Raw genomic sequence first — 22,885 nt, forward strand, 5'->3', positions numbered from 1 at the left:
TCATGAAAACTTACAAAATGTTAAAGTTTTGCTCATTCCCTAGTAACTCTCATAAGCTAGACAGGATCAACCTAGAAGTTGTTATTACTTCATGAGGACCATTTCTATGGGACCATAAAGCAGTAGGGGTAGCAGTGTGATTATCGAACTTTGGCACGTAGAAGGGTAAACTAGAAAGTCTTTAAAAACAAACAAACAAACAAACAAACAAAAACCCAGATGTCCTGACCCTGGAGATTCTAACTCAGTTCTGAGTGGAAGCTTGGGCATCTGTACCTTGAACAAGCTCTCCAGTGAGCCTGATACACACTATGTGAGAGCCACTGAGAACGATCTCAGGCTCTTTGGAGTCAGGGAGGCCCAGGTTTGAATTCCAGTTCTGCTGTTTATTAGCGGTGTGACTGGGGCATAGTTACTCACCTCTAGGGGCTTTGGTATTTTCATTTGCATATTTATCTAAAACACTAATCACTAAACTATCTCATTCTGTGTTCTCTGAGAACTCATGTTTCAGCAGATAATCTGCTATTCCTAAAAACAATTTTGCATTAAAAAGTCTTAGAACACTTTGCATAAAAATCTGTAACAAACGCTACATGGTGCTCAGCTCACGGTCTTGCTGTTTTGTGTCCCCAACGTCCTTTTCACAGAGTTCTTAGAAACTAAGCTCCTGGGGCCCAAAAGGAGCAGGGGTGGCCAGGAAGATGGAAACCAATCTGGAGAGGACTCCCAACTCTCTAGCACAATTGATGGTATCCCTGCATTATCCACGGGAAAGGATGGGAAAGGCCATGGTCCTAGTCCAGAAGTGGCCATCATCTTCCCTTCCTAAGGAAGTGGTCGTTGTCACTGGCAAACGGACCACCTGGTGAGCAGGGCACGAGAATCAGAGCTTACAGGACGTGGTTTCTCAGGGAAGGCCATGCAAGGTGGTGGGGACAGCGTGAGCTTTAGAGGTAAGAGAATCGCCTGTAAATTCCTTGTCACTTCCTCGGCATTTCCTGGGAGAGGCAACAACTTTCCTGGATGAGTTTCTCCTCCGTGAGGTAGCAAGCGGGCATGGCACAGAGGTTTGTGAGGGTGAATAGACTAATGAAAGTCAGATGCCTAGCAGAGTGCCTGCTGCTTAGTACGTTCTAGAGCACAGGAAAACTCGGTATATACAGCAGTGCTCAGTTTGCAAAAGCTGCTCACCAGACAGCTGTGCGTTCGTGTGTGTGCGTGTGCGTGCATTGCAAGGTTTCTGATGATACCACGTGATGCAGCTATCTCTGCAAATTGTTTTTCAGAGTCAGGCTGAATCCTGTGGTGAGGTGACTTTTTGAGTGAAAGGAGTGTAGGCAATTTGAAGCTTTTAAGGAAAAGACTTGATGTGACTGGAAGAAATTGAACAGGAAGGCAAGAAGCCGGTGTGTGAAATCATGCCAGTGATCGAATTACCCAGTAAATTGCATTGTAAAAGAAAGTAAGAGATTGAGAAAATAAATTGGTTCTGTTTCTGGGATTGTTATTATATCCCCAGGACCAAATAAATTTCTGTCTTTCTTTTTCTTTCTTTCTTTCTTTTTTTTTCTTTTAAGAGGAAGAAAATGGCCCACAGTGGGGAGGCTTAACAGGCTTCAACTATTCTGAGTTGAAAACCTGTCAAACTGACGGCCAGCTACACTCGCTTAAAAGTGTGTTTGTTAATCATGGGGAAATGTAAATTCCGGCAAGATGATATCTTCCTAGTTGTCCTGAGTTCATAGAAGCCTCTTGTTTTTTTTGTGGCCTCATTTCTTAGGAAAAATTAAAAAATAGTAATGGAGCAAAACTGGCTTGGGAATTTAAAATACAAACTTCTGTTTCTAATTGTCTTTGCCTTCTGTACAGACATAACAGCATCATCAACATCAATCAGAATTTCATTTTGGAAGTTGGTTGGTAACAAGCAGCTCTTTTACACCGTAACCTTGAACCAAACAGGAAAATCCTTTTCTCCTTATGAAAAACTCTTTGAAAATTAACCAGGAACTTGTACGGAAAATGAAATGAACATTTCTTTTGGAAGCTCCTTAGTACTCAACAACGTCAGACTGCTGACTTTCCCTTTGCAGGTTTATTTGGTTCAAAGTTCATCTAAGTGCCTTATTTTTCTTCTCAGGGATTAATTTATCTAATGCCTTCTAGAAATTACTACACAGAGACAGCTTTGTGAAAGGAGTCAATAAAGTATTTCATAAAATGTTACTATCTTCTATTGTCTTAAACATGATTAGTTCTGTGAACTGAGAGCCCAGTGTGTGACCCAGCATGATTCATTAACCACCACTCTCCAGGGTATTTCAAAGTTGATTTATCTCATGGACAAATGAGAGCTTATTGAGTAATTCGCATTTTTCCAGAAAAGTTAACTTGAAGTATCCAGCACAACCTGCCAAGCTCTGTCTTTGTTTATAAATCCATTTCCTGGTGACATCATACAAGATACTTCCACCCTGGAAACCTTGAATTTTGCCTGGTCTTCTCAGATGATTAATTCTAAATCCAGCCTAATCTCACTGTAACCCTTCCCTTATTTGATTACTACAGTTCAGCAGGAACTGTCCAACCTTTTTCAGGATTCTGTCAATAAAATATTTTTTAGATACTGATTTCTCAGTTACTCTTATTAACAACCTCACTCTTCATATAATTTCAAGGACCTGGTGTTTTCTTTTTCAAATATGGATACTATCTCCTTGATGTTTTCTTAAACAGTTGTTAAGAGTAGATTATGACCAATTTAACATACTAAATGGGTATAAATGGGACGTGGTTGTTGGAAAAAGAAACACAGCTTTAAGGCACTAACGAACCTTTCAACATTTCTTTGAACTTGACAGCTGAATGATTTATTGGCAACTCATTATCTGTTGTCATGGGGAACAGCCATATCTTGTTAAGCAGGGCCATATGCAAAACAACAAAATAGATAAAGCATCGATCTCTTTCTCTAAAATTTTTTTGCTACAATGAAAAGCTGGTTGATGCATAATGAAATGAACACATTCTTCATAAGTAAGAGATTATGCAGCCAGCTCAGGGGCCCCCGGGACCCACAAGTTGAATAGCATGGACCTGGGATGAGCATGTTGACATTTTGGCACATGAAATCTTATTTTCCTTAGAAGTTTCTCAGATTTTAGGAAAGATACTAAAAGATTAAGAAAAGAATCATGTTGAATACCTGAAATCATATTTCTAACAAAAATAGAGCTAAATTATTTAATTTTGATAATCAGTTTCAAAACTCAAAATCAACTGGACTTATAGCTGAGGATATAGTTTTGGAAATTCATGATTGCTTTGCTGCCTTATTTATTTACTTTAGAAAAACTGGGTTTTTCTTTCCCCACTCTACTCGCGAAACGTTCATTTTCACTATATTTTCAAAACTTTGGAAAAGGTTAAGATTACCACTCATATTTTTTCACTACAAAAGAGGGCACCTTTTTTCTCACCATAAAAATAAACATCCTCATTATAATTGTAATTTGAAAACTTGGAAGTGCCAAAAAAAAAAAAATCAATAAAATTAATTCAAGATCCTTGCAGCATTTAAAGACATTAGTTGAGATTATACTGAATATAGTTTTGGGTTGTTTTTTTTTTTTTTGCACTGAATATAAGTATTTTCTCATGTCATTTAATAGTTTATAAAATATGAGCTTTAATGTCCTTATACTAGTTTAACACATGTATTATTGCTTATTTTATCTCTTCTATATTATACAATATTCAGATTGGTTCCAGTTTTTGCTACCATAAATAATACTATAATAAGGTATCTGTACAATTTTCGTGTGTCTCTGGTTGTTTTCTTAGAGTGCTTGCTTAATTATCTTTGTGAGGAAGTCCTCGAGAATCTGTCAGTAATTCAGGTATTTTTCCCTCTATTGATAACTTCCTTTAAGGGACCTGAACATACTTAGGAAACTTACTTATACATGAGAAAACTGATCTGTTCTGATTCTCAAGCCCCAGTTCCCTGTGGCCCAACGATTTAAAAGAACCTTTTTTTCCAAAACATCTCCCACTTAATTGTCTCCCTCTGAAAGCACGGAAACAGGAAGCCCGGAAGTGAGAGGGGGTAGCTGTCCATACCATGAAAGGAAAGGAATGAATCAGATGCTTAAATTTTGATAGATACAACAGATGTTCTCTTGACCGTATTTCCTGGGCACTTAGTGGGAATCAAGGCAAACTGATAACATTTTACTTTATCAAAGAAATATTTCTAGGCCTCACACACCCGCTCTGATTAAGCTACCTTTAAGAACACTGAATTACTTTAAAATGGGTTAGAAGTCACACATAGTATTGCTTAAATATTGCTTAAGAGAAATATTGCTTAAAGGTGATACTGGGCCCTACTTAGGAATAAGGGATGGCTGCATGTCAGTCACTTTGCCTACATCAAAATAAAGTTAAATGACAGAATCTAAACTGGGTCTTGATTCGTGGATATTTAATAAATATCTGCAGAATTAGAGGCTTACCGGAAGTAATCCTAACCCAGACAGAAAATAATACTAATCTTGACAGTAACACTAACCCAGACAGGAAACCAGAGGCGAGAGTGGCCAGATAATGGAAGTAACGCTTGGCCTGGGCCCAGATAAGGCCACTGGAAAACTGGAACACACTAAACTTCTTCATTCAACAAATTTGGTTCATGACCCATGGTTTGAGTGGACAGTGGTAACACATGTCCAAATTTGGTGGAGTGGACAGTGGTAACACATGAGAGTAATGACAATAGAAAGGTCTTAGACTTAAAAGTGAAAGGGAAAACATTGGGGTACTAAATGTATTATTGGTTTTGGCCAATCTAATACACTTGAGAAAATGGTGTATTATCTGCCAAACCTAAGACTCTCTTACTCTCACTGGATCTGACATTAGGGGAGCATAAATGCAGATAGAATTACTAGAAAATCAAAGTTTTATGGGTGTATTCCCTGAAGTAGAACCCTGTCTTAGAAAGTCGATTGTGGCAGCCCACATATTTGGAATAATCGACTTGTAACTTTCTCCCCAAATTCTAACTGAATAGAGGAACATTAGAATTCATATGGAATAGTCTCACATTTAAAAAAAAAAAAGGTTACAGGGGTGCCTGGGTAGCTCAGTGGGTTAAAGCCTCTGCCTTTGGCTTGGGTCATGATCCCAGGGTCCTGGGATTGAGCCCTGCATTGGGCTCTCTGCTCAGCAGGGAACCTGCTTCCTCCTCTCTTTTTGCCTGCCTGTCTGCCTACTTCTGATTTCTGTCTGTCAAATAAACAAAAAAATAAATCTAAAAAAAAAAAAAAGAGGTTACAAAAATGTTAAACTACATTATTTTGCTTTTAGGTAGAAGCCCAAGATCTGTCCATTCTGTCCATTCTCTATCCAACAACATAAGTCAAACATTTATGAAAGAATAATGAATGCCTTTGCTACAAAAACAGAAATTGCTAGAAATGTAAGACATTTCCATATTTTAATCTCTTGAGCATTTTGATGCTCTAGTAATTATTTCCTATTAAAACTGTGAATCTCCAATAGTTCCACTATAAACAGTAAAATCTTCTTCAGGGAGAGGACAGACTTTTAATTAAAGAAAGAAAAATACTTTTATTCTGAGGGTGAATTCAGGAGACTAAATGTGTGAAGAAAGGCTTAGCAGAGGGTGGGTATGTGAGCCTGAGCATTTACAGAAGGCTCCCTGTGTGCTGGACCCCAAATCATTGGGAGTATCTTGAAAGATATAAAGAAAAGACAATAGAAAGGTCTTAGACGTAAAAGTGAAAGTGAAAACATTGGGGTACTAAATGTATTATTGGTTTTGGCCAATCTAATACACTTGAAAGGTTTAAAAATGGCACCAGGAAGGTACCTATAGGGAAAGAAATGGAGAGTCCTAAGCATTCAGGGATTTGCCAAATGGCTGCTGGTTGGTTTTTGTTGGTTTTGAGTTACAATCAAGCTCTAGTTTAGTTATCTCTACATTGGAGATGACCAATCAATGGCTATGTTTAGGATTAGTCAAAGTAAAACACTGATTATTTTGTGTTTTACATTAACAAAACCCATAAAGAAATTCTATTTTGCTTTTTTAACCCAAATGTCAGCTTTGGTCTCTCTGCACCTTAATTGAGTTACGACTGATTATTACACTCCCAATGCAAGATCCTTCCCAAGATCATTCAGAATTCCCCGGTAGCTAATTTTTCAAGGTTGCCTCTGTTCTTGTTTTTTCTCTAGCTCAGTGATGTATTAAGATTATTTTACAAACAGATATTTTGTCCACCATGTTTAGGTATTCAATATCAGGAGGCATTTTTCTGGTCCTCTATTCCAAGAGTTGGCAGGCAGATTTCTTCCTAACATCTATCCTTTTGTGTCTTGATCTAAGTGCTCTGTTATCCTCTGCCCAACGGTTAGCTTAGATCTGGAGCTTCTAATTCAGTAGATGGCATACCTCATGCCACAGGGGTTGGTCCAGAAATGGACATGTGACCTAACCCAGGCTGATGACATGTAAGGGGAAATTTGTTGAGGATTTCCAAAACAGAGGTTTCATCCATTTTGAGAGAGAGCTTCAGGGAGTCAGCCTCTATTTATCCAGTGGCTGCAGTGATCTTATCAAAACAAAACAAAACAAAACAAAAAGCTAACCATCTTATCGTAACTGGGAGAAAGCCAGAACAAAATGGCGGAGCCGAGGATTCACAGACCAGTGCAGCCACCGCTCCGGGCAACTGCTCATCACCAAGGTCTTGGAGTTTTCCACTGTGCAATCAGCATGTTATCCTTTGTCGTGCAAGCCAGTTTCAACCAAGTTTTTTGTTTTGTTTTTCCCAAAGGAAAGTCACCTAAATAACACAATTGTCTGTAGTCTTCCTGGATCTGGTCTCAGGATCCCTTTCTAGTTCTTAAAAACTAAATTGTTTGGGGCCAAGGAAGTCACCCAGAGGTTTGCAAATACACTAAACCTGTCACCTGTTTCCAAGTGTGGTTTCTTTCTCCTCAGACTGCCCTTTGGTCTCTTCTCCCAGGAGAGCTCGTTTTCATAAAACATTCAAGCATGTTTTATGGGACTATCTCTGTCACTTTTTTTTTTTTTTAAATCTCATTTTTATCTTCGTATCCTCAGTGCCCAGCATACATTTGACACCCAAGTAAGCACTTCAGTAAGTGTGGGATTGGTAGAAATGATGGGCTGGAAGGAAATCTGGAGCATGGTATGGTCTTCCTACACAGTACCCTCGATCATCTAGATGGATGCTGTCTGAAACCCTCTGCGATGACAGGAGTGTTCTGTACCTGCCCTGTGCACTGAGGCAGCCGGCAGCATGTGGGGGCCACTGAGCTTGGAAATACGGCTGGTGTGTCTGAAAAACTGCATTTTCATGTTCATTATTATCATTCGTTTGCATTTAAATAACCACATGCTCTAAGGAAGAAAAGTAAGATAATCTGGAAAGTTTTCTGTTTGTTTTGTTTACCATTCCAAAGTCCTCCGTTCACATGGTTTCAAAACATAATCTGAAGGTCTGTCTGCATTTTGAATTTTTAGGTTCACAAGGATTATGAGCAGTAATACCTTGTGTATCACAGAGAGTCAGAAACTAAGGACTGTGCTACCCTGATCCCCAACCAGCTTCATGGGCAGCGATCAGCACCATGTCTCCATGGTCCGAGGCCAGCATTCATGATTTGTGTAGTGGAAGATTTTCAGTTTTGGAGGACCCCGAAATAAAGCACATCCCTTTTTTCTTCCCATGGAATATCTTTTTGTAGATATCAAGTTCCATATTGTGCCAAGATAGCGGGTATTTGTCTAACCAAAGACTAGATAGGCTCTAGATGGAATCTGCTCTTTTTAGCAATAAACCTTTCTGTTACAAATGACAACACGGAATGGAGGCTGATGTTGCCTTAAAAAGTAATCAGACATAGTGTGCAACTTTCTCAAAATTTTTTAGGTGTCCAAGGCACTCAAGGAATAAAAGTACTAGAAAAAGGGGAAAAACAAACCCACAAAAGAGCCACACAGACATGAGGTTTAACCACAGATATTAAGTTTTTCAGCCATATAAGGCACAACAGATTTCTTTCCTCCCATAATTCTTTCAGGGAAAATTTACAGAGAAAAGAAATCCATAGAATAAACTCTGATTAGCCTAACAGTAAAATGTGAGGCTATAGGAGATAGCAGTTAAAGGCATACCACACCTAATAACATCAGATTTGGATGTGAATCCAGAAAGACTTGAGTGGGTGGAAAAAGAGAGAGAGAGAGAGAGGTGGATAGACAAGCCAAATAGACACTCCTGAGTGAGCAAGGTAGTAGGACCCTGTTTTACAAGTAATGAAACTAAGCCTCAGGCAAGTATGTGTCTTGCCCCTGGTCCCACAGCTAATAATGGGTTGGGCTAAAATTCAAACCCAGGTCAGTCTGCCTTGAAGCCCACGCTCTGTGGGGACCATCCGATAATGACAGTTCCTGGAGGATATGGATACCGCTGGTCTGGAGACTGCAGATTGAGAACCACTATTTACAAAGGCCAACAGCAAGAGTGGAAACAGGTGTAGAGATTTCCCAAGCCAGCTTTTGGAGAAGTTATAATAGTTAAGACTTCCAGAACAAAAACAATGTTGCTATGTCATGGAAAAGAACAGTAGGTAAAACTTGTGCTGACCACCAGACTCCCTGCCACAATTTTATCTAGAAATCTATAAGCTGGCTACAAAGCTCAACACATCTGCTGTGTGATAAAAACAAAATCTGTTAGCGATACCCAATGGAGTGAAGTTGTCCGAAGAGGGATCTGCGAGTTTATTCTAGATTTCGGCTTGGTGCCACTTAGCCTTTTGGTCTTATTAAGAGCTACTAGTTACGATGTGGGGTTAACCTGCTAGCATAGGGTAGAAGCAAGCGTACTGGTTCAGGGGCCAATCTAAAGTCTGCCACTCTCATTTACGAGCTGGGTGACCTCTGGAAGTTAACACTTCAGGTCTTGCTCTTTCCATCTATAAAATGAAAACTGAGGATACAAATCATTATTTCTTCACTTGCAAAAGTCAACGAGGTAAGGCACAAAAAAGCCTCTGAATAGGGTCTGCATGTCCTAAGCACTCAGCAGCAGTCACCACTGCGGTGTCAGGCCATGTGACACAGAAGAACTTTCCTGATTCACTTGCTGATCGCTCGTACCCAAATTGCATCCAGGTGTCTGCAGGTAAATGTGGTCAGTGGGGCTGCTGGGCATCCATGGTGTGTTGGGCTAGCGGACATAGCTCCGTTAGATGGGAGCCTTTCCCTACACATGGGAAAGGAGACTTTGTAAAAAAAACAAAAACAAAAACAAAAAAAACCTTATTTAAATTTTTCTTTAGTCAACCCTAAATGCCCAAATATATTCCATACAGAACTCTAAACCAGACATGTGTCTTTTTTTATTCAGCTCCCGTGGCAATCCTGGGAGGTCTCTGTGGTTGTTCCCATGTTGAACACTGCAAACTGGGACATATAAGGTAAAGTGGCAGTGAATTGAGAAGCCAGAATTTGAGCTCACACATGCTTGAGACCAAAGCCAATACTACTTTCAAATTTGTAAAACATGGGAGGCTATGCATAATCCTTTTTTAAGGACTGAGAGGGTTTGATGCCCAAATGGTCATTTATACATAGATTTCATTTTTTTTTTTTAAAGATTTTATTTATTTATTTGACAGAGAGAGATCACAAGTAGGCAGAGAGGCAGGCAGAGAGAGAGAGAGGGAAGCAGGCTCCCTGCTGAGCAGAGAGCCCGATGCGGGACTCGATCCCAGGACCCTGAGATCATGACCTGAGCCGAAGGCAGCGGCTTAACCCACTGAGCCACCCAGGCACCCAACATAGATTTCATTTTACATGTCTTCCCTTTAGAGGAACCTATAGCAACAGAAATACCAAGCTACCCAGATCAAGTGTAGAACAACTAAACCTTGTGGAGTTTGGGCCATAGGAAGTATTATCACATGGTTACTTACGAATTGTATCTTGTATACTAATTGTATCAGGGAAAAGAACAGAATATCCAAAAATGGGGGGTGGTGCTGGAACTACCTTGAATTTAGAAGAAAGGTCGGGGCACCTGTGTGGCTCAGTCTGCCTTCGGCTCAAGTCATTGTCCCTGCGTCCTGGGACCAAGCCCTGCATTGTGCTCTTTGCTTAGCAGGGAGTCTGTCTCTCCCTCTCCCTCTGCCCCTGCTTGGGCGAGCGCCCTTTCTCAAAGAAAGAAGTAAATCTTTTAAAAGAAAAGAAGAAGAGGAAGAAGAAGAAGAAGGAGGAGAAGAAGGAGGAAGAGGAGGAGGAGAAAGGTTGGAAAGGGTTCCGTTGAACAGTGATAGATCTCAAGCCTGAAGAGTCCACTCTGGGGGGTTTAGCATTTTGATTCTTCCTCAGTAATTTCCAGAACACAGAGTATCTGCTCACCTGCCCTGGACAGGGCCTAGGCACTCCTCCTTCTTTTACAGGACAAAATCACAGATTTCTATGAGCTGTGGGTTGCCATCTTGTCCTGTCTCCTCTCCTCTACCTGCCCAGGCACCCTGCCCCCACCTTCAGGTCTGTGGAAGTCAGGAAACATTATAGTGAGTCATTCTGCCCCAAGGCTCTTCCCCTATGGCATACCTGACTATTTAGGATCTGGAAAACCCTCTGCTGCGTTGTCTGGCCAGCCTTGGGTCTCACAAGGATGTAAATGACTTTCAGGTCAGGACTGGTGCGAAAGAGCTTCTCCATCAACACTTTGCCCATGAAGCCTGTGGCCCCAGTAATGAGAATGGACTTGCCACTATAGAAAGCTGCAATCATGGACATGATTCTTCTCTTGGTGTTTTATAGCTCTGGAAAGAGGTTCCTGAAAAGGAAGAGGAATAACAAAACATTACATTCTTAGAAGTTCTAAAATGCAGTCAATTTAAAATGTTTCTGGCACTTCCAGGAGTTCTGGATGCAGAAAAAGGTCAGAGTGAGAGCATCATATTTTATTGACAACACGATTCATTTTAATCAATATTTACTGAGCCCGCTTTGCATGCCAGATTTTATGCCAGGAATTGCAGGCCAAAAAAAAAAAAAAAAAAAGAAAGAAAAAGAAAAAAGAAAAATAAGACATGGTTCCTACTCTCAAGACACTGCTCATAGGGGCGCCTGGGTGGCTCGGTGGGTTAAGCCGCTGCCTTCGGCTCAGGTCATGATCTCAGGGTCCTGGGATCGAGTCCCATATCGGGCTCTCTGCTCAGCGGGGAGCCTGCTTCCCTCTCTCTCTCTCTGCCTGCCTCTCTGCCTACTTGTGATCTCTCTCTGTTAAATAAATAAATAAAATCTTTAAAAAAAAAAAAAAAGAGACTGCTCATAGACTAACAGAGGAGACAGACGTCTAAATAGATCACCGAATATAATATGTGAGTGCTAAAACAAAAGGATCGCAGATGCCCGGTGGACAGAATGATTTAGAAATTTCCGAAAGGCCCAGCCGTCTGCCCGGATGGGTGAAGGTGAGGTAAACTGTGAAGGGAGGGCAGGGGCGGTGGGGGAAGGTGTTTCAGCCCAGAGAGCGAGAGCAAAGGTGCAAGGTGTGGCAGGTCATACTGCCTGGAGGAAACAGAAGGACGTCAGTGAGACCGGAACGTCAGTGATAAGGCTAGGAGTGGCCCTATAACCTATGAAAACAAAGTTTAGAACAGCCATCACACTCTTTTTTTTTTTTTTTTTTTTTTTTAAGATTTATTTATTTATTTATTTGACAGAGAGAGAGAGAGAGATCACAAGTAGGCAGAGAGGCAGGCAGAGAGAGAGAGGAGGAAGCAGGCTCCCCGCCGAGCAGAGAGCCCGATGTGGGACTCAATCCCAGGACCCTGAGATCATGACCTGAGCCGAAGGCAGCGGCTTACCCCACTGAGCCACCCAGGTGCCCCAGCCATCACATTCTTTTTCAATTATGATAGAATTAGTATTTCAGTTGCAGTTTTTTTTTAGAAAAAATATTGGAGTAAATAACTTCTGGTTTCACTTGAATTCACAGGCCCTGGCCTACCCAGCCATTTCCAAATAAATACATTTTTCTCTTCCTTTGGCTGAAAAGGTGTCTAGGGGCCACCCTTCCCCCCATGCGTTCCTCTCAGGGCTGAAACACTGCAAAAGACAAAGGAATGAGAAGGTTGAACAAGCGAAGCCAGGACTGGAGGCTTTGTGAAGCTCCAAGATACCACCGGGTGACTGTAGGGGCTCTGTCCATTTAAGGCCGTTGCCAGGAGCAGAGAGAAAGAGCAGATCTGGGAGTGGGAAGCCAGGTGCAGCCTTTAGGTCCTGGGCCTCCCAGAAAAGTCACCACATGCTATTGTCATGCCACGTGAAGTGTCTGTCTCTAAGCTTGGGTTCAAAATGGTCCATGGGATGGAGCACTGGGTGTGGTGCAAAAATAATGAATACTGTTATGCTGAAAATAAAAAATAAATTTAAAAAAAAGAGACAGAAATTTAAAAAAAAAAATGGTCCATGGGAAGCAGCAGTGGAGAGCTTTGAATGAAACAGTGCAGTGGGCTGGGTGCAGACTTCCTTTCTGTCATAATAGGTCCCCTGAGACCTGCTGGATGGTGATGGGTAGATTGAGCAGAACTCAACTCCAGGGACCGGCCCTGACATCAAAGCTCATGAAGAAGAAGAAAAAACAAAAAAAAACAAACAACAAAAAAAAAAAACACCAACTATGACAGTTAGCACCCTGCCTGGTCACCTCCAGTGAAGGTTCCCCTGCCAGTAACTCCTTAAAACTCCTTATCTCCTCAACAGCCATAATTTACAGATCGTAATAATAGTCATAATTTAGACTGTAAGGATCTTGAGGCTGGTCTTAGGCAGAACTCTTTGCCTTTGAAGGATTCATTCAATTCACCCATGAATTTACTCAACAAAAAATTTTGAGTACCTGCCCTGACAGACTGCACTGAGTTCTGAAGATAAGCAGACGAACAAGACAAACAGATCTTTGTGCTCCCTCTGGCAGAAGAGGCCAGCAATACAAAGGTTGGTAAATACGTAAATGAGATGACAGACTGTAGAGATGCAAATAAAATAAGGAACAATGACAGAAATCACATCCGATCATCAACCCTATTCAGTTTAGGAAATCTGGATTTCAAATCATGTTAGTTATATCCACTGAGTTACTATGTAAACCCTTTTATTAGGGGCGGCTGTGTCATTAAGTCAATTTAGCATCTGACTCTTGTTTCAGCTCAGGTCATGATCTCAGGGTTGTGAGATGGAGCCCTGTGTCAGGCTCCGTGCTCAGTGGAGAGACTGCTCGAAGATTCTCTCCCTCCACCCCTCTCCCCACTTATGTGCTCTCTCTCTCTATCTGAAGTAAATAAATCTTTTAAAAAAATGCTTTATTGAAGGTTGATGTGAAAAATATCACTTTGAAGAACACATTGGGATCTTTATTATTATTTTTTAAAGATTTTATTTATTCATTTGACAGACAGAGATAACAAGCAGGCAGAGAGAGAGAGAGGGAAGCAGGCCCCCCGGCTGAGCAGAAAGCCTGAGCGGGACTTGATCCCAGGACCCTGGGATCATGACCCAAGCTGAAGGCAGAGGCTTCAGCCCACTGAGCCACCCAGACGCCCCTGAAGAACACATTTGGATCTTGTGCAAAACAGCAACTAATCATAGTTTTTTTTTCACCATGTTGCAAAATGTTACTCCTATTGCAATCTACCCAATCACTTTCTAAAGATTTTATCCCTTGGGAATAGTACTGAAGAGTCTTGCCTTGCCTGCCTGGAAGCTCAGAAAAGTGTGGAAAGCAGTTCAACATCTTAGTTGAGCACACAGGTTCTACGCAAGACTATCTGAAATCCAATCCAAGTTCTGCCACTTATTAGCACTGTGACGTCAGGCACATTATTATTCTCTCTGTGCTGTAGCTTGCTCATTAGTAAATGCGGATAACAAAAGTATCCACATAATAATGTTGTGGTAAGAATTATACAATTCATGGGGCGCCTGGGTGGCTCAGTAGGTTAAGCCGCTGCCTTCAGCTCAGGTCATGATCTCAGGGTCCTGGGATCGAGTCCCGCATTGGGCTCTCTGCTCAGTGGGGAGCCTGCTTCCCTCTGTCTCACTCTGCCTGCCTCTCCATCTACTTGTGATTTCTCTCTGTCAAATAAATAAATAAATAAAATCTTTAAAAAAAAAAAAGAATTATACAACTCAGTATATTACTAAAACTCTTAGTAATCAACACAGTATTTGACTGGCACAAAAAATACACACATAGGTCGAGAGAGTAGATCAGAGAGCCCAGAAATAAACCACGCTTATATGACCAATTAATCTACAATAAAGGAGGCAAAAGCATACAATGAGGAAAAGATAGTCTACTGATTAAGTGGTGTTGGGAAAACTGGACAGCTACATGCAAAAGAATGAAACTGGGCCACTTTCTTACACCATACACAAAAATAAACTCAACATGGATTAAAGATCTAAATCTGAGACCTGAAACCATTAACTCCTAGAAGAAAACACTGGTGATAATGTTTCTGCCATCAGCTACTGAAACATTTTTTCTAGATGTAGCTCCTCAGACAAGGGAAACAAATGCAAAAATAAACTATTGAAACCACACCAAAATAAAAAGCTTTTGCACAGCAAAGGAAACCATCAAAACAAAACAACAAAGCAGCCTACTGAATGGGAGAAGATATTTGCAAATGATATATCCAATAAGAGATTAATATCCAAAATATATAAAGAACTCATACTAGTAAACACTAAAAAAAAATGCCAAATAATCTGAATAAAAATGCGCCAAGGATCTGAATAGACATTTTCCCAAAGAGGACATATAAATGTCTAACAGACACATGAAAAGATGCTCAACATCACTCATCATCAGGGAAATGCAAATCAAAACCACAGTGAGTTTTCACCTTAATACTTGTCAGAATGGGTAGAATCAAAAAGACAAAAAATAACAAGAGTTGGTAAGGATGTGGAGAAAATGGAACTCTTGTACACTTCTGGGAAGTGTGGGAATGCAATTTGGTGACACTCCTGTAGAAAAATAGTATAATGATTTCTCAGAAAATCAAAAATGGAATTACCATATGATCCAGCAATTCCACTACTAGGTATTTACCCAAAGAAAACAAAAACACTCATTTGTAAAGATATATGTACCCCTATGTTTATTGAAATATTATTTATAATAGCCAAGATATAGAAGTAACCTAAGTGTCCATCAACAGGTGGATGGATAAAGAAGATGTGTCATATGGAATATTACTCAGATACAAAAAAAGAATGAAATCTTGCAATTTGCAACAATATGGATGGGCCTAGAAGGTATAATGCTAAATGAAATAAGTCAGACAAAGCCAAATACTATATGATTTCACTCATATACAGAATTTAGAAGCAAAGCAAAGAAAGAAAAAGGAGACAATCAAAAAATCCAGGAGGATTGCAAGAGGGCAGGTGGGTGGGGGGATGGGCAAAATAGATAAAGGGGATTGAGGGTACGCTTATCATGATAAGCACTGAGCAATGTAAGAGTTGCATCTGAAACTAACAGAACACTGTATGTTAATCATTTATCAATTAAAAAAGAAAACTCTTAGAAATATTTGTTACCCATACTATATACTCAATAAGTATTAGCTGTTAATATAGTCACTGGTTATACATTTTTCCTCTTAATAGTTCCTGGTTTTTCCTTTTGACATTTATTTTAAGTGCTCTGTCTTATGCATTTTATACACCCTCTTTTGGAAATAGGAGGTGATTTACAACTCAGTCAGTCATCACGCCAAGTAAACTGCTTTCCCCAAATGCAACTCTACTTGATGATGAACCTTGCCAGTTCCTTTTCCCGCACCATACTCCTTTAGTATATTAGGTATAAATAAGCATGGTTGGCAGGAAAATACAGAAGAGAAACTGAGTTTGGATAAGGTTATTTCCCAAACTCACTTGTTCTAAAGATATCAGATGCTTGTTTTGCACTCTTTTAAAATTTTCTTCAAAGATTTTACCCATTTGACATAAATAGAGACAGTGAGAGAAGGAACACAAGCAGGGGGAGTGGGAGAGGGACAAGCAGACCTCCAACCAAGTGGGGAGCCAGATGCGGGCGATTCTAGGACCCTGGGATGAAGCTGAAGGCAGAGGCTTAACTGACTGAGCTGCCCAAGCACCCCTTGTTTTGCACTCTTCTATGCTTTAGTGGAGTCATATTTTCTAGAATGTGAACATATTGTTCAGATATTTTGATCCCAGATACAGTTTTGTAACCTGTGATAAAAAATTTTAGGAAGCAGGTCATGTATTTCTAATGAGCCCATTTCTTGTGGGACGAAGACCTGATGTGTCCCCAAAGAATTGAATTTGCCTGCTCAGTGGGGAGTCCAGATAATTCTCAAGCAAAACCAAGCCATGGCAGAGTACATGGAGTTCTCGGACAGGAAAACAAAACAAACCAGCATTTCGTGGCCCTCATTATCTGACTGTCAGGAGCAGGTGGCAGAAGAGTGTAGCCAAGGCTGTAAGCAAGGCCAGTGATTCTGAAAAATGTCTGAGAATTCCTCATCCTCAGATCAAAGCTGTATCAGAGATGTTTCTTCCATTTCTTGCCTCCACTCTCCACAGATGGCTTAGTTCCTGGCCGCAGAAACTCTTGTGTAAAATTTGGCACCCAGGGTGCCTGTGTGACTCAGTGGGTTAAGGGTCTGCCTTCAGCTCAGGTCATGATCCCAGGATCCTGGGATCGAGTCCCTCATTGGGTTCTCTGCTCAGCAGGGGGTCTCTCTCTCTCTCTCACTCTGTCAAATAAATAAATAAAATCTTAAAAAAAAAATGGCTCTCTGAATTCTGTTCCATATATTAAACTTGCAAGGTCCAGGAATTACTAACCCTGAACATAATTCATTAAAATAATTCAGCTAATTATTTTAAAAATTACAGTAAACTCCCATTCAGTAATGGACGATACAAACTCTAGAAGGAGGAATATATTTAGGACCAGCTGACTAGTCATGGTTTGCCTTTCATATCTTTGGATTGCCAGTGCAGAGAACAAAGGACAATTTGCTGTTCCTCACGTTCATGATATGGCTTGTGAGAAGCCTAAGCCACTTTGACAATTTTCAGAACCATCCTGTATAAGGTAGGATATATGATGCTTGAATGAAAAAAGAGGGGGGTCTATGAAAGTCAGTCAGTGCATTTTTTTTATAAAGTTTTTTTTTTTTAAATTTTATTTATTTGACAGAGAGAGATCACAAGTAGGCAGAGAGGCAGGCAGAGAGAGAGGAGGAAGCGGGCTCCCTGCCAAGCAGAGAGCCCAACGCAGGACTCAATCCCAGGACCCTGAGATCATGACCTGAGCCGAAGGCAGCGGCTTAACCCACTGAGCCACCCAGGCACCTCTAGCCAGTGCATTTTTATTGAATGTCTGCTATGCACCAGATACTGTCAAGACACTGGGAATAGTAGTGCATAGGCTATAGGCAGCAACTTAGATTCTTCCTTTCTTTTCTGGAGCATTTTTTTCCTCTTAAGATCATTCCTCATGGTCATGAGTAGAAATAGCTGGTTTTTACTCTTCTTTTGGTAGTAAAATGAAGCTGTTCTTGTTTCTAGAGAACAGATGTTAAAATACTGAATCAGGATTGTTGTGCCAAGTTATACATTTTTTTGCAGTTTTCAGCATATGGAAATTTTTCTTTGAGTAGTTCTTCCGAAAAACAAAAAATTGAGATTCAAATACTTAAGGGAGACAGGTTTACCGGTATTTCTTTCTTTCTTTTTTTTTTTTTAAGATTTTATTTATTTATTTGACAGAGAGAGGGATCACAAGTAGGCAGAGGCAGGCAGAGTTGGGGGGGGGGAAGCAGGCTCCCCGCTGAGCAGAGAGCCCGATGTGGGGCTTGATCCCAGGACCCTGGGATCACGACCTGAGCCCAAGGCAGAGGCTTTAACCCACTGAGCCACCCAGGCGCCCCTACCGGTATTTCATGATAGCTTTTTAGAGAAAAACAATTTTTAAAAAAGAAACAAGGTGCTCTGCCCCTCGGGAAACTTACTTAACCAGGGTTTCTTGGTCTTGGTTCTATCAATATTTTGGGAGGGATAAATCTTGGTGGACAGGCGGCGGGGGTCGGGGTTGGGGCACTGTCCAGTGCAATGCAAAGTGCTAAGCTGTATCCCTGGCCTCGACTCACTAGACGGTAATAATATCCCTCTTCCCCAGTAAGGTGTGACAATCCAAAATGTCTAGAATTTGCTAAACGTGCTCTTGGGAAAAATTGCCTCTTCTTCAGAGAAACGTTGTTCTTAGACCTTCTTCAGTGCTCATTTTATAATATTCAGCACACCACATTAAAATGTCAAGATTCAAGGCTTAAATTTCTGCTTGTGAAACTAGGTACTAGATAAGATAGATAGGATAGATACTACCTATGCTTAATCCTTCATAGGTACGTACATTTACCAAGCAAATTATATGTGTGGCATATCCCAATTGTGCTCAATGTGGAGATGAAGGAAAACTTCTTCAGAGAAAGATGTCCCACTTTTTATTTAACCAAATTTCTTTTGGTCTCTGTGCTTTAAGTTAGACTATGAACCCCACCTTCCACACAGACTGAACCTCTCAACTTTATCCATCAAAACCGATTACAGGCAAATTTAGGAAAGAATGGCAATTGGACAAGAATGAGAGACCAGCTGAGGAAAAGCCATTAGTATCGGTTGCTGTATATTAATAATTCAATGGATAATTGAGCCAATATCATCTATATGTAATTCTGTGCCTTTTTTCTGAAGATTCAAAGATGCTGTGTCTTAAGAGATAAGTTACATTGGCAAATGGAGTGTTGGTTGGCAATGGACACAGTAATATGGGCTGATCTATTGAAGAAAACTGAAGCTATTTTGGAAAATTCAGCAAATGAAAGTTGTTCTGCTTCATCAAAATTGAACAGTTGAAATTCTTTCAACAAGTGTGCTGATTTAATTGCATAAATGCATTTATAAAATATTATTCAATGCATAAAAAGAGACCACAAACTTGTGAAAACATAATGTCCATTAAAAATCCCTACGGGAAAGACTGGGGTGGAGGGGTATGAAATAAATGATGTTAGCTGTACGACTGAGTGACAGGATTCAAGGGAAAGAGCCTCATTTCATGTCTATAATTTCTTTCCATGATTTAAAAGGTAATTTAATAATACATTACAAAAGAAGTTCTCAGAAAGTAATGGCTGCCAATATTTTTATAATCTCTTCTTTTGCTGTGGGTACTGAAAGTACAAAGACATTATAAAACAAACCTTAGTTTAAAATGTATTTAAATTGTTTATAAAAGTGTGGCTCAACTGACATTACACAATGTAGTGTGGAATGTCCCTTCCGAATGCGTATGTTGAAACCCTGCCCCCTCAGGTAACGGTATTTGGATATGAGGCCTTTGGGTTACGTGATGTCACCCGGGTAGGGCACAAATCTGACAGGACTGGTGTCCTAATAAGGAGAGACACCAGAGAAAAGTCTCTCCTCAAACAGACACGGAGGAGAGGCTATGTGAGTACGGAGAGAGAAGGCAGTTGTCTACTATGCCAAGAAGAGAGCTCCCACCAGAACCTGAATTTGCTGGCACCTTAATCATGGACTTGGAGCCTCCAAAACTGTAAGTAATAAATGGAAGTTAAAGCGACCCTGTCTGCAATATTTTATTATAGCAGCTTGAGTAGACTAATGCACACACAAATACACATGAACAGAGACATGAACATTTCTGGATGAGTAAAATAACTTGACAATATTTCTTAATTCAGGAGTAAACCTGTGTCATTTTCCCATCTTTGCAGATAAGGGTAGGATATTGATTCTTGTTATTCGCATGTTTGTGAAAATATGGACAGGCCTTTGACAATAAACTACAGAGACCTCATTAATCCAAGCTTTAAAAATCTGTATAGAAGTCACATATCTCTTTGTCAGGCACTTTCATCAGAGTTCTTTCTTTTTTATTTAGCTTTAGTTTCCAAATTATACAATTCAGCAATAAACTTAGCTACCTTTCTGTGTGGGTTTGTTAAACAAAGTCTCTCTGTGAGAATGTTTAAGTTCTTGATCGGGGACTACTGACCCTCAGGGGTATTGTAGGCAACTCTTGGTAGGGTGGGGGGGGGGCGGCACAGCTCTCACTAATCAGGTTAGTAATGGCCCTAATCAAGAAAAACCAATTTGGAAAGTGTTCTGGGCAGGGGTAAGGACAGCCCAGGGGGGCTTTAGGAACACAAAATTTACTAATTACTTCAACATACCTAATAACAGTCTTCCTAGTTTCCTTTTGCTTAGCTCATTAGTAAGTCTTCAAAAAAAAAAACCCTCCAAATCTAACAAAAATTAAAAAGGAGGGATTCCTGGGTGGCTCAGTTAGTTAAGCATCCAACTCTTGCTTTCGGCTCAGGTCATGATCTCAGGGTAGTAAGATCCAGTCCCCTGTCTGCCTCTGTGCTTAGTGGGGAGTCTGCTTGAGAATCTCTCTCCCTCTGCTCTTCCTCCTACTCGCACATACGCTCTCTCTCAAATAAACAAATCTTTTAAAAAATGAAAAAGGAAAAGATACAAGCTAAATTCATCATTTCACCATGATTGATTAAATAGATGTGCAGTCTGCCTACTATGAGCAACACATAATGTTAGATGTGGATCATTAATATGTAAATATTTTCGCTAAAGAGTAAGGCATTCTGAAAATACATGGTATCATTGTTACAGATTACAGGTTAAGTCAAACAACAGGCAGCATGTGAAGATTCTAAAATGGTATCAAGAGAATTACAATCAAATGAAAATATTGATGTTTCCTATTTTGATTTGATGAATTATACATTGGGTCATGGTATAAATAAAAGAATGGTTGAATTATTAACACAATGACCAAAGGAACCCAAATGAATGGATAGTCAGCCAACCTACATTTTCCATGCTCCATTTAGAACTAAAGATGATTTTTTTTAAGATGACATGACCTAGAATATCTATCATCTATCATCTATCTATCTACCTACCTATGAGACAGAGGGAGAGAAAGAGAGATAGAAAGGGAGGAGAGAAAAAGAGGGGGAGAGAGGGAAAGAGAGAGATGGGGCAGAAAGAAGGAGTGGGGGAGAGAGGGAGATGGGGATAGAAATAGGGGGTAGATTTAAGAAATTGGCTGGTGAGATTACAGAGGCTTGGTAAATCCAAAATCTGCAAGCTGGAGACTCAAGGAAGAGCTGTAGTTTAAGATCAAACGCAGAATTTTTTCATGGGGGGAGGTCAGTGTTAGCTCCCTTAAGGCCTTCAACTAATTGGATAAAGCCCACTCACATTATGGAGGATAATCTGCTTTACCGAAAGTCCACTGATTTACATGTTAATCTCATTCAAATAACACTTTCACAGAAACATCCAGAATAATGTTTGGCTGATATCTAGGACTGTAGCCTAGCCACGTTGACATATAAAAATAAACATCATTAGTCCACTCTTATCAACTTGGCACCCATGCACAACTGTTTAAAACCATAATTTCCAAATAAAGATAATAACTCATACTTCTGCCCCACATTATACAACTATCCTGGCATACAAGTAAAACATACTAACCCTTTCTCCAGAGAAGGATGCAAAGTTTTGGGGTAATGTTATTCTTCTTCTATTACTTAATAGATTAGTTAAATACTGTATTTTGTATCTTCTTTGCCCTCCATAAGTACATCAGCTGACCATGATTCTTTACCTGGTGGGGTAAAGGGTCTGGTCATCAGTTTTCCATTGACCTTAATCACAGGACATGGTAATACTCAGAAATGCCCTGAGGGATCTTCTGTTATTTCAGACATACTCTTCCTTACCTCCATTGTGAAGTAGCAGTCCAATTTTCCCTTGGTAGTCCGGATCAGTCACCCCAGCCCACACAGAGACACCCCCCTCCCCGCTCTTTGCCTGTTGATTCAGAAACATGAGGAGTACAAAGCTGTCAGGCCACCATCTTAACTTCCAGTTAGTTGGAATCAGTGCTGTGTTTCCGGGTGGAACCATTCTTCTCTTTGGAACCGAGATCTCTAGACCAGCAGAACATAGGGTCATGAGGAGAAGGAGAACTTTCTTGCAATTGGGCCACCTGGGTAATAATGAGTGGTGACACTCTTCTTTCTACCCCTGAACTCCTAGACTCCTGAAGCTGGGGTATGGGAGAAAATAGCACCATCTATTGGATGCTGATCCACAGCATATACAGCCTTCTAGACATGCTTGCCTCAGCCCTTCACTGTTGTGCCACCCGGCTGGCACTATACACGAGTCTCCTACAAGTCATTTCACCCTTCTATTAAACCAGCTGCTTTGGGATAGTAGAGAACATGGTAAGGCCAGTGAATTCTATGAGCATGAGCCCATTGCCACATTTCACGTGCTTTGAAGTGAGTTCCTTGATCAAAAGCAATGCTGTGCAGAATACCATGATGGTGAAGAGGCATTCTAGAAATCCACTCATGGTCATTTTGGTAAAAGCACTACTTGCAGGGAGGCAAATCCACATCCTCTATTCCAGTAAGAACAAAACACCGACCCACGATAGAAGTACAATCTGCCTCTAGGTAGCAGGCTTATACCCTGAGGACTCAGTGTTGGTCTTTGATGCTGGGGAATTGGGCATTCACCAGTGTATTTGTAGACAAGTTCGCCTTGGTGAGCCAAAGTCCATGTGCGGAGCCCAACCTTTATCCCTGCCTCTATGGCCACTTGGTTTATGAGCTATCAGTGCAT

At 40.6% G+C, this 22,885-nt stretch overlaps 1 protein-coding gene across 3 annotated transcripts in view; it reads right to left on the minus strand.

The window, feature by feature from the left end:
* The window catches only part of FAR2 (fatty acyl-CoA reductase 2), a 140,845-nt gene that overhangs the window by 33,878 nt on the left and 84,082 nt on the right, over positions 1-22,885 (minus strand). For all 3 annotated transcript variants that reach the window (XM_044228287.1, XM_044228286.1, XM_044228285.1), the window contains exon 2: positions 10,685-10,913. In XM_044228287.1, coding sequence (XP_044084222.1) covers positions 10,685-10,873 — 189 coding nt within the window. In that variant the 5' untranslated portion in view covers positions 10,874-10,913. The remainder of the gene's footprint in view (positions 1-10,684; positions 10,914-22,885) is intronic.

This window comes from Neovison vison, chromosome 12, assembly GCF_020171115.1.
Source record: "Neovison vison isolate M4711 chromosome 12, ASM_NN_V1, whole genome shotgun sequence".
Taxonomy (NCBI): domain Eukaryota; kingdom Metazoa; phylum Chordata; class Mammalia; order Carnivora; family Mustelidae; genus Neogale; species Neogale vison.